We start from the raw sequence: 12,406 nt of genomic DNA, 5'->3' as shown, positions 1-12,406 counted from the left end.
TACATTTGCCGGTTGCGTGGTTTAATTTTAGATCGAGTCTAAGTTTATAAATTTAAAGCTTGGAGTGTCTAGATTAGGTTAATTTTAGTAGTTTTTATTTAACCACATTTAGCACATCAACTCAACTACCTAAACTAACTAAAGAACCACTAAACTAAATAAAATAAATCCCAAATAAAATAAAATATACAAAATATACAAGTGGAAAATGACTTACTAATATGTGAGAGTGTCAATGTGCCAGTCAATGCCACATACGCCCTCCAATCCGAACGCGCTCAGCAAACAGTTTCTAAATCTCTCACACGCGAACGGAAGCGGCAATTGTGACAACTCGTACCCTTGAACCTGATTGTCGAGAGACGGGTATCTTACTATCGTTAATTAATATTATTATTAACATTATTATTAACATTATTATTTGATAATAATAATAACCCGCAACGAAAAACGTATGCCGCTTAACGGATAACACGAATCAAGTATGCGTATAATCTAACGAACACACGGGCCAGGCCCAACCCAACTAACCTAAACCTAAAACTCTAGCCTATATAAATCTATTATTTTTTTAACCGTCATTTATATAACATATTCCCTACAAAAGTTGCAGCCGCACACAGACTGCCCTTCATTGTTTTCCCTTCTGATCTCCGATCATCGGAGAATGCACTCCGACCGGCAACAGTTCCTGGCCACACCACAGCCCCTACTACCACCCCTTTCCCCTTGCCTCGTTCCCACTCACACCCCTTCTCTCGTCTACCAACGACCAGCACCGTTTTTCCGCGACAACCGGCACTTCGACGTCCTGCTTCTGCGATAAGCACACTCCGACACCCTTTTGTTCCCTCCCTCCTGGTTATACATGAACGGCCAGCCACCACAGTGGTATGGCTGTTCACGAGCCGAACCGAACCGATTGCACCTTTGCTCGTGCTTGGTTCGTTTACAAACCGAACCGAACCGAGTGTTTTTTCAACCAAGTCAAATTCGAACGAGCGTCTTTCGATCTGAGTATTTTTCGAACGAGCGACGAGCAAATATCGAGCGTCGCGGAACAAAAAAGAAAAGTGACATTGAGGGTGTTTACCATATTATTCAAGACATCCAACTCAAGCTCAAGAATTTAACAATAAAACATACAAATAACTTCAACAAAATACAAATTTAAACCACAAAGTTAGTTCCAACTCAAACTAATATATTAAGAATTGTCATTTCAAAGAACATGGTTAAATACACATCAGTTGCGAGCTTGCGACCATTACCACATCCACGAAACTCCAAGGTTGGGAAGGCCAAAAGAGACTACAACCACCTCCATCTCCACGTCTAGAACTACACCTGCAAATTTACATCATAGAAATTATATGAAGTTAATATTCCCTATGTGCAAATGAAACATGCATGAAATTTGTAGTTGGGTTAAGCCCGAAATGCAAGACAACATTTATTTTGGCTAAAATAATATGGTTTAAAGTTTTAACTTTATTTGCTTTAACAATTCCATAAAAAAGCACACCTCACAAGAAAATTAATTATTGACCAACTATTAAGATAAACATAAATTAGCAATTTATATTAAATGACACAAACTAGATAATAACACAAAAAAGGAGAACATTACATATACATACAAAGAATATTCATCATTTTCTATAAACTTATAATAATATGACTATATATTTAAATTAAAGAAATACCTTCATGTCAATTGTTAGCACACTCGGTAGGAACCAACATATCAATTTCCAGTTTTTCTTCTTCTTTTGCAGATTGCTACACATTTAAAAACTTACAAACGTTAGTAAAAGAGTTTAAAGGTCTAAATAGATGAAAAATTTGAATATAAACTTACTTCCAGTGTTTTTATGGTTGTTTTTGAGACCGCCCTTAACCAATCACCCCCACAAACAAGAAGTTCTACCATATCCTTTGAAAGAGAGCTTCGATAGTCATCTAAGATACGTCCCCCCGCACTAAAGGCTGATTCAGAAGCAACAGTTGTAATCGGAATGCAAAAAATGTCTTTAGCCAATTTAGTTAAAACGGGAAATTTGCTACAATGTTGACTCCACCATTTCAACACATCAAAGTTTGGCTCTACACATGTATGGTTAGGCTCATCCAAGTACACCTCAAGTTCAGTTTTTTGTTCAGTAACAACGGGCCTGGATCTGAGGTAAGCCATAAAATCATATCCATCTGTAGTTGGCTCGTTAGAAGGTGTTGAGGTCGTTGAGCCATTTGTAGCAGCCTTAGATGCCATAAACACGTTACGATACTTTTCAAAAAGAGATCTTAACTTACTTTTCACATCTTGAACCCGGATCGCACATTCATTCCCTAGATACAACCTCTCAAAAGTCCATTCAACGGACATCATCTTAAAACGGGGATCTAAAATAGATGCAATAGACATAAGCACCCCAATTTCCCCCCAATATTTTTCAAACTTTTCATACATTGGTCGACTCATGTCCTTTAAGAAAGAATCATCCGATATAAAAGCATTGCTTATCTCTTTTTTCACTTTAAAAATTTCAGTAAGAAACAAGTTTGAAGTTGGATATGATGTGCCCGAAAACAAATCAGTAGCTTTTAAGAAAACTTCAAGTAGCTTGGAAACTTTTTCGGCTCGAGTCCATTCATCAATTGTGGGGGACCATACAAAATTGGAATCTCTTAATGCATAACCTTGAAAAGCTTGTTTGTAGTAAATAGCTGATTCAAGCATGCGATGCGTAGAATTCCACCTTGTTTTTACATCGGTACATAAAGACCGACGAGTGTGGATGCCAAGCGTTATTGCTATTTCGCCAAATTTCAATAGACGACCTGACGACTTTCTCAAATATTTGACACCTTCTCTAATTTTTGACTAACATGATTCAATGGTGCCTAAACCATCTTGCACTATCAAATTTAGGATGTGAGCACAACATCTAACATGAAAAAACAATCCCTCAAAATGCAATTTTCCTTTCCCTTTAAAGTTATTCATTAGAATGTTGGCTGCCCTGTCATTGTTAGATGCGTTGTCTAGAGTGATTGTACCTATTTTATCTTGAATACCCTACTTAATTAGACACTCTAGGATACCATCTGATATAACCTCACCACTATGGGGTGGTGCAAGTTCGTTGAATCCGAAACTTCCAATCAGAATCAACAAAATGCGCCGTCAAACACATGTACCCAATAGTTTGGTTTGACGTCCAACAATCACTTGTAAGTGATATCATATCAACCTTTTTTAGAATTTTTTTAATCCTCTCTTTTTCTCCGTCCACCACTTTTATGCAATCACGCGTGATTGTCGATCTACTAACTTTTTGATATAGTGGATTATTATACTTCATTAGCTGATTAAACCAATGATACTCTACAAATGAAAAGGGTAACTCATTTGCTATGATCATTTTTGCAATTATTTCCCTACATTTCATATGGCTGTAACCCCCAGTTAACTCATAACCAGTGACCTTTGTATCATCACCACCACTAGGCCCAAAATTAATAAAACCCTCTTTAATGCCTTTTGATTTTTTGTAAGGCGCACAATCATCGAGGTGACGATTCCTACTTGTCGTGCTGCCTGAGCTATGTGCCACGAAGCTATGCCTACAACGGATGCACTGATACTTTTTCACCATCTTACCTTTGTACATACCTTCAATATCTTTAAAGTGTAGATGCACTTGAGAAAAATTCTTTCGCTTTCCCTTTGCACAGGCTTCTGTGGACGCTACATCGTTAACATCTTTCAATTCATCAACCAACTCAACACTCTCTCCGTCACTTAACTCAACTTGAGGAGTCTCATTTACATTCGATTCCTTTTGAGAAGACATTCTACATTACATAAAGAGAATTACATTAAACAAATTACATTATACAAAAAAAAATATTATTGGCACCCAAAATTTTATATAAACAATTCAATAAGAAAAACCTTAATGCAGAACTACTTTCATATAGAAAAAAATAAACCATCAATATAAGAAGAAAAAACTTTTGAAACAAAACAAATGCATTCGTATAAAAAAAAACTTTCAAAACAATTTTTGTACTAGAAAATTAAATGCATCCTATTCCTAGCTAATTAAATAGAATACTTTGAAACAAAATAAATGCATTCATGGGAACCTAGCGCATCCTAGATATCATACAAAAAGGAATTTACCTGATGGGGTTTAACAAATTCCGTTGATCACTAGCGGTGGAATGTGAATGTGGGAATACAAATTGGAAGATAAAATAATTGTTAACCCTAATTATTTTATCTTCAACCCAATAATTTTTATTGGGCTGAAGTTTTAAAATAATTAGATGGTGGGCCAATACCCTCTTATGTATAATTAGGTATTAGATGGTTAGTTAATATCTAGTTATGTGTAAATTGTACATTTGTATATATATATATATATATATAATATATATAAAAATATATACATAAAATAATTCGATACAAACGACCGAGCAACGAGCGAGCGTACGTATGCTCATACTCGGTTCGTTTATAAACCGAACCGAACCGATCGGCTCGTTTACAACCGAGCTAAAAATCGAACGAGCATTTTCCGAGCAATTTCCAAACGAGCATCGAACGAGTTTCGAGCATCGAGCTATTTGGACAGCCCTACACAGTGGTGGCGACGCACGCCAGCGACGGCATCGTCATGGTGACGGTGGTTCGAGTCTGGTACAGCTGTGGAGAAGGGAACCAGCGGCAGCAGCGACGGGTAAACGGCAACAAGTTATGACATCCGATAAGCTGGTGGTTCATTTCGAATGGTGGCGGCAATTAAAGCTGGGTTACGGCAGTGGTGACAGGGCCATTTGGTTCGGACCCGAAACAGTGGTGTGGTGGACTCGGGTGGTTCAAAGAAAACTGATGGTAGTCGAGCCCTTTGGAAGTAACACACGCACCCCCTTTCGATTCTCTGCATACCTCGGTCAGTATCATGTTATGTTTGAATACTTGTGCTTGTTGTGAATCTTGGTTAAACATCTATGTACGTTGACTGATTTGGTGTTTGAAAGTGTGATTGAGCATCAACTGTTGAAAGGAATATTGTTGCAAGGTTTTTGAATGATGTTGATTATTATGTGCATTTTGTGAACCTCACTTAGTGTATGACTATAAATCTAAATCTGTCAAAATGATAGGAGGTTTTATTATGATTGGTAATTGGTGTTTTGGTTTACTGTGTATAGGATTAGAGGTGTAAGAGGTATGATGGTTTTGTGACTTCTTGGCTTGAACTAGTAATTGTTAACGGTTTGGTTTGAATATGCATATGTTCTAAGAGTCTTGAAAGATTAGTTATTATTCAAGATAAGGATGATTACTGTTATGCTTAATATGGATTTTCATATAATGTACAAGTAGGAATGCATGAGGTACAACTTTCTAGAAAGTTGTTGGATTTGAAACTGAAAGATTATCGTTCTTTTGCCTTTTGCGGTTGAACCCAGAATAATGTTAGGAATGTTATGATATGACCAATCGCACAATAAGTGCCTGGTCCCACCCCTTTAATTTCATATATTTGTTTGACTAGCACACTGCATGATTGCCCGCACAAAACAGTTCAATCGCACACTTCATCCCTTGCATGGACTTTAGCTATTTGGGCCACACAAGATCAGATTGGGCCGCACAATAATGAGAACCCACATCATTGGAATGAGTCACACACCTGTTTCTTGATCGCACAAACTGCCTTAATCGCACACTTATGATTGAGTCCTTATAGTCGCACACTGAATGGTCCTAATGTTAATCGTGTAAATCACACACTGTCATATCATATTCTTTAGTGTATCTCGTTCGCACAGTACGGTGTAGACCGTACACTTTTATGTTTGGGCTTCGACTTAATGGGCCTTGATCTAGTAGGCCGCACACTTCACTATTTACCATAACTTATGACTGGTATGATACCTTGATTATTGTGAATACGTTTATGCTTGGTATAAACTGTTATTTGATTAATACGTGTACACTACTCGACATATACGTGTTAGATACATATAGCTTATACCGGATTACTTGTTTACTGTCCTAATGAGTGGTAACTATAATAGGGTGTGATTGACCAACTTAGGACAAACGCTTTATCTGTCGAGCAAAGCAAAGGTGAGTTCACACTTTCCACAAGGCATGGGATTCCCAAGGGTTGGGAATGGGTAAAGGATTTAAACTGAAACTACGTGATATCCTGATTTGGAACACGTACACACCCTCTTTATTGAAGGGTGGCAACATGTGATAAGGAATTGATTTGGAACCTACGTAATCTCCTGGTTGGGGATTTCGTACACACCCTCTTTATTGAAGGGTGACAACACGGATACTAGACCAAAATCTCTATCATGAAGTCCCTCCTTTTATATTGACTTAATCGCCGGGCCAATGGCGAGCGGGTCATTAGTTAGATAGCGCTATTTAGGTTTGACAAGCCTCACACCGTGCCGCAGAGGACGGGCGTGAACTAATGGATCTGGGCACTAGTCAATGATGATAGATATTGACGTAAGGGCACCAACTTACTTTAGTCGGTGGTCGATATGGTAACGGTCTAGTGGTTCACATGGGGAAGCCCCCACTGGTTATGGATATGGTTTGGGAAACAAAGATACTGGTTACCTCGTGGTTTACAAAAAAACTTATGGTTTTCAAAACAAACACTAAAACTAAACAACCAACTGTGAACTCGCTCAACTTTGTTGTTGACTCGTTGTTACATGCCTTGCAGGCCTTTAGGTGTAAATCGTTGGAACTTGCTGTCTGCGATGCTGGAGTGGTCATGGGTCAAGTTACAAGAAATCACAAGACGAGTCTTATGGATTATACGCCTATTTTATGAAACTCATGACAAATTGTAATATGCTTCCGCTGGATAATAATTCTTGTATTGTAACACTTATTTAAATAAATGAAAGTTTTATTTTATCTTTATAAGTTCAATGTGATTGGTGGCTAAGATCCTGGTCAGTCACGCCCCCCTATGGTGATACTCCGCTTGTGGATTTTGGGGGTGTGACAGCAACAACCATAAAACCTAGCAACAAGCATAACCAAACATACTAAACATAACATATAACCATAAAGTGTATCAGTTCAACCATCACAAACCAACCAACCCAAACCCAACCAACCAGTTTAAAGTTATTTAAAATATTAGTACAGACCAAGATATGAGGACTAAAAATAGCATAAAAGAATAAACAAAAGTTACTAAAATCAGCTCCTGCTGCATCCTAATCATCCCCACACTAGTCGTGATCACTCTCTTCCTCTTCACTTTCATCGCCACCACCAGCTCGTGAACCACCCTGTCCATACACCGTAAATGGGGAATGCAGATCCCCAAAACCATACTGACCTGAACCCCCTGCACCACTCGGTCCCGGCTGACCCGCCTGTGTAGCCGGCTGGAGAAAAAATCAGGCACTGCCATGCTCATCTTCTGCATTATATACCTCAAGGCATTCTCTTGCCTTTATTTCCCGGCCTGAATAACCCGCCTAATATACCTGAACTGCTGAAATGCCAAGTCGTGTATCTCACTAAATCCCTGATCCATGCGCGTGTATAACCGATCCAATGTGAGTGGCTCGGGTGGTGGCTGCCTACGTGGGTACTGAGGCGCTGGCCTCTCATGCCTCTGCGGAGACCTCTGTCGGCGTGTCGGCTCAATCTGTATCATAGCATCCGCATCCGGATGCCCCTCTAGTGGCTGAACCTGAGGTCCCTGTCTAATCTCCTCCCATACTATCGGATCAGTATATGAAGCAATCCCAGCCACCTGTAACTCTCTCATCCTAAAGATAAGCGTCTTCGGACCCTCGTGTAAAAATTGGGGCTTATACCTATCAAACACACACAAATTTGAGGCCAAACAAGTGATATAAGGACCCATGTCCAACGCAGCCCGTGCACCCCCACAACGACCCCGACTGAATGACCAAGCTAATACACATGCCAGATTTATCTCTCCGTTCTCTACCTGACACATCAGAATAAACAAATCAACCCAGTTTGCTTTATTTTCACCTGACTTTTGGCTAACCAAAGTAGTAGATAAAATCTTCAAGATATACCTATAGATCGGGTTACGAACTGATGTGATAAGGTTCATCAGAGCGAACGGATGGTCCGAAATAGTGGCCCAGAACTGGCTCAACTTCGCTGCCCCAACACTAACATCCCGAGCAGTCGAGTACGCTCCCCTCAAACTCGTCGCAAAACTCAGCGACTACATCTCCTTAGCCGTATAAAAACTCGATGCTATGGAAAAGTGGGCCATATCCATCTCGAAAACCCTTCGACCTAAACTAAAAGATACAACATTGGGCTGGGCGAAGGCACCCTCCTTATGCTTCCAAGTACTGTGGAACTCCAAAACCAACTCCTCATACTGGTCCCACACACAGTCCATCATCTCCCTTAACTTTGGACCCAGAATATCCTCGACCTGCTGTCGTGAACCAATCTCCTCCAACCACCCCTAGTCCATATTCCTATGTTCTAGCAACTCGGTCTTTTTCAATTTATCATACTTCTTCCTTTCATGCGTACCCAACTCAAACTGTAACAATGGGTGATCCGCTCTATTATTTATTTTGTAAATCGGTGCCTCTCATGAGTATGATATATAATCTTTCTTCTTCCCAGATCGGAACATCCGCCTGTAATTCTGGATCCCCTCGCGCACGAGCGGCCGAACCCCGTTTCCCAGGGCGTTCCTCTCCCGCACTACTACTCCCACCTGACATATCTGCACAAACAATTGTTTAAACAAGCCAAACAAGCAAACAATCAGTAATCACAAGTTATTTTTGGATTTTTATTTTTATTTTTTTTATTTTTTTGGAATTTTAAAAAAAAAATCTAAAAATTAGAATAACCGTATATCATGTCATTCACGGTTAATTCTGAAAATAAAGCTGAAACAAAATAATGGGTTACCGTTTTACAATTGCTAAGTAATGACTAAACTCGCCCGAATGGAGATTGAGTACGGGTGAGCTTAATCAACTTGTACGTGCAAGTAAACCCAAGACCGACTAAACTACGCTAAAATGACACACTAACTAAGACTCAATGTACACTCCCCCTCCCGGCACTTTAATTGTCCCCAATTAAGTTCAAGTGCCTACCGAAAATAACATTGAGTCCAACCATTGCACAAAGTCAGCCGCTTTTTAAGTGTCAAAAACAGAATTAAACTCGAAAAAGTGCGCCTAATGAAAGGAGGTTTTTATCTTGTCAATTTGTCTGATTTGAATATGCTAGGTTGCAACTTTTTATTGCAATGTAACAACATATCAATCATCAGCAAATCAATGTCCAGTAGCCCCAAACCACGCCATCCGCACCCAATAACTAAAATAAAACAACCTACACGAGACGTGACTCAAACTGACCCGACAAATAACCGACACCTAAGACTCAAACAAGACACTAGACAATGTATGTAAAGAGTATAAGCGAGAAACACATACCAGATTCACGATGAAGAACAAGTAAGGTAATAACTTTTTGGAAGTGACGGTCTGTGCCCAAATTAAGCGATTCAGCGGATTAAAAGGTTAAAATGACGGTGGGTTTCGTTCGGTGTTGGATGTCGGTCCCGTGGGTGAAAAAATGGAAAGTTTGGTGAGTAATTGGTGGATATATGGTGGAGGAAAGGTGGGTTACGGTTGGAACTCGGTAAATTTAGGTTTTGTTGAATTAGGGAAGAAGGAAGGAACTGGAACTTTTAATTTCGTAACACATATGATCGCATCGTGCGACGTTAAACATGGTGAGGCTTCGCGTGCCGCTAGGGTGTAGGTCAGAAAAGTCCGGTTCAAGTGAGCCGTCGCATTACACGACAGCTGAGGTAATATTCTTCGCGTGACGCAACCCTTAGGGATCAGATGAGTTATTTGAACTGAGGTGTAGCGTAGCGTGACAAGAAGGTGGGTCTTGCTGTGGCGTGACGTGAAACCTCGTTTTTCACAGAATGTTTCATAAATTTTTAGCTTGTATGCCTTAGGAACTTTTCAAGTGTTTACCCAAACTTCCCAAAACCATTCCAAATATTTTTTGACACTGGGACTTACCTGGAACGTCGTTTTCTCCGCAATTTTCGCTCCTCGTCGGTAATGATTCCTGCAAAATACTCAAACACACAAAAAAAAGACGCGACAAACTACGACAAACTACAGTTAACTACGAAATAAAGAAAATAACGACTCGGAACAAACTATACAAACTCTACATTTGAGATTGCTCTCAAGACTCTAAATGGTGGTGTTTGGGAGGTCTTCGAGAAGAGTTTCCTCCTTCTCGGTGTTGTCGATTGGCGCTCCTAAGTAATGCTTTAACCTAGCCATTCACTTTCCATGTACCCCCATCGACTTCATCGTACAACTCAATCACACCATACGGAAACACCTCCTTTAAAATATGCGGCCCCACCCATTTGGATTTCAATTTACCGGGGAACAACTTAAACCTTGAATTATAAAGAAGCACTTTATCCCCGGTTTTAAACTCTTTCAAACCTTTAATCCTCTTATCATGCAATGCTTTCGTTTTCTCTTTAATACTCCATAATCGCTCATACGCTGCATCTCTAAGAGCTTCCAACTCGTGAATTTGGAAGAACTTTTTCCTAGCCACTTCTATAAGATCTAAGTTCACGGTTTTAAGAGCCCAAAGCGCTCGGTGCTCCAATTCAACCGGATGATGGCACGCTTTGCCATGAAAAATCATTAACGGAGTGGTCCCTAAAGGTGTCATGTAGGCGGTACGAAATGCCCACAAAGCATCATTAAGCTTATTCGACCAATCCTTTTGAATCTTCCCTACCATTTTCTCTAGAATCCTCTTAACTCCTCTATTCGCATTCTCGACTTGACCGTTCGTTTGTGGATGGTATGCGGTGGACAAATGGTGTGTAACTCCATAACACTCTAATGCCTTCTCCATCATGGCATTGCAAAAATGCGTTCCTCTGTCACTAATAATGGCTTTAGGTGTACCGGAACGCGTGAACAACTATTTTAGGAATCTCACCACCACTCGGGCATCATTTGTAGGCAAAGCTTGAGCTTCAACCCACTTAGAGACATAGTCGATTGCCATGAGGATGTACCTATTCCCACTAGAGGAGGGGAAAGGTCCCATGAAGTCGATGCCCAACACATCAAAGATTTCAAGGACTTAAATAGGATTTTGGGGCATCTCATCCTTGGATGAGATATTGCCGGTACGTTGGCAAGCAGCGCATTTCCTAACGAACTCTAAAGCATCCTCAACTACCATAGGCCAATAGAAACCGCAATCAAAGACCTTTTGTGCGTTAGTGTGTGCACCATGATGACCTCCCGTCAACCCCTCATGAACGTGCCTAAGAATATCAAACCCTTATTCCTTCGCAAGACGTCTCCTAAGAATGTGATCTCCTCTGTAACGCCCTGCTTTTTCATACTTTCCATAATTAGAAAGCTCGCCTTATAATGCTATTTTTGGAAATCTTGTATTATTGTAGTCGTCTTTTCGTTGTAAAATCCGAGACTTGGATCATAAATAAAATTCGTATTTCTTTAAATTCACCATCTACATATTCATACATGTTCATACGTTCGAATTCATTGTACATCGAATCCTTATTTGTAATTCATACTTATACTTATTCATTATGCATGTCCATGCTTGTCCTTATATTGTTGATACCTAAAACCCCTAATAATATGCTTATTTATACAACGGTTAATCATCTAATATGTGACATATACTTGTCACTTACAAACATGTTACATACTTGTACATTACACTTTTTACCTAGTTAAATCATGTTTTATTTCATATTTCACCTTGTTACAAGTTACGGGAAACATTGTTGCATATTATTACACAACTTAATTAACAAAATTACTGATTATAATGTTTTAAAAAAATAAAAAAATAAAGAAATATGGCAGCCCCAATTCAGCAAAATCAGCCCCATATAGTTGGGTTTTGTGGGCTAGTTTCAAGGTGTAACCCCTTCTAAACACTTCCAAAGCCCAACCCATTGAAACCCTAATCCTTCCCCCTATAAATACCACTTATAACCAGCCTCCCTACCACTTTTGCAACACTAAAAACTCTCAAAACATCCTCCAAACCGTAGCTGAAAGCAAAGGTTCGAGCAGATTGACACCCCTTCACGAAAATGAGCATAACTCACTCAATTCTTATCCGATTCACTTGATTCTTTTTCCTACTTGCTTGGATAATCATGGGGTTCGATTCCTAGACTTCTCCTTGGAGAAATCAGACCTGGAAATGCCCCGAAATAGTCCATAAACTTTCTGTTTGATTTTTATGTTCTTCAAAACTTGTTTAAACCTATGCAAC

At 39.6% G+C, this 12,406-nt stretch overlaps 1 protein-coding gene across 1 annotated transcript; it reads right to left on the bottom strand.

Annotated features, from left to right (window-relative positions):
• Positions 1-1,267: 1,267 nt before the first annotated feature.
• LOC110893349 (zinc finger BED domain-containing protein RICESLEEPER 2-like) lies at positions 1,268-2,740 on the bottom strand. The gene is made up of 3 exons (XM_022140458.1): positions 1,862-2,740; positions 1,728-1,782; positions 1,268-1,347 (listed from the first exon to the last, which is right to left on the bottom strand). The coding sequence occupies exons 1-3, from the start codon at positions 2,738-2,740 to the stop codon at positions 1,268-1,270; spliced, it is 1,014 nt and encodes a 337-aa protein (XP_021996150.1).
• Positions 2,741-12,406: the final 9,666 nt, after the last annotated feature.

Source organism: Helianthus annuus, chromosome 12, assembly GCF_002127325.2.
Source record: "Helianthus annuus cultivar XRQ/B chromosome 12, HanXRQr2.0-SUNRISE, whole genome shotgun sequence".
Lineage (NCBI taxonomy): Eukaryota > Viridiplantae > Streptophyta > Magnoliopsida > Asterales > Asteraceae > Helianthus > Helianthus annuus.
The sequence above is the reverse complement of the archived record's forward strand: the minus strand, read 5'-3'. Positions and strand labels throughout refer to the sequence as shown.

Excerpts from the sequence above, each read along its gene's own strand:
- LOC110893349 (XM_022140458.1), bottom strand. The coding sequence starts at position 2,740 with ATGCTTGAATCAGCTATTTACTACAAACAAGCTTTTCAAGGTTATGCA. Across the intron at positions 1,783-1,861 it reads CAACCATAAAAACACTGGAA|CAATCTGCAAAAGAAGAAGA; the intron begins GTAAGTTTATAT and ends TTAAATGTGTAG. Across the intron at positions 1,348-1,727 it reads TATGTTGGTTCCTACCGAGT|GTGTAGTTCTAGACGTGGAG; the intron begins GTGCTAACAATT and ends GTAAATTTGCAG.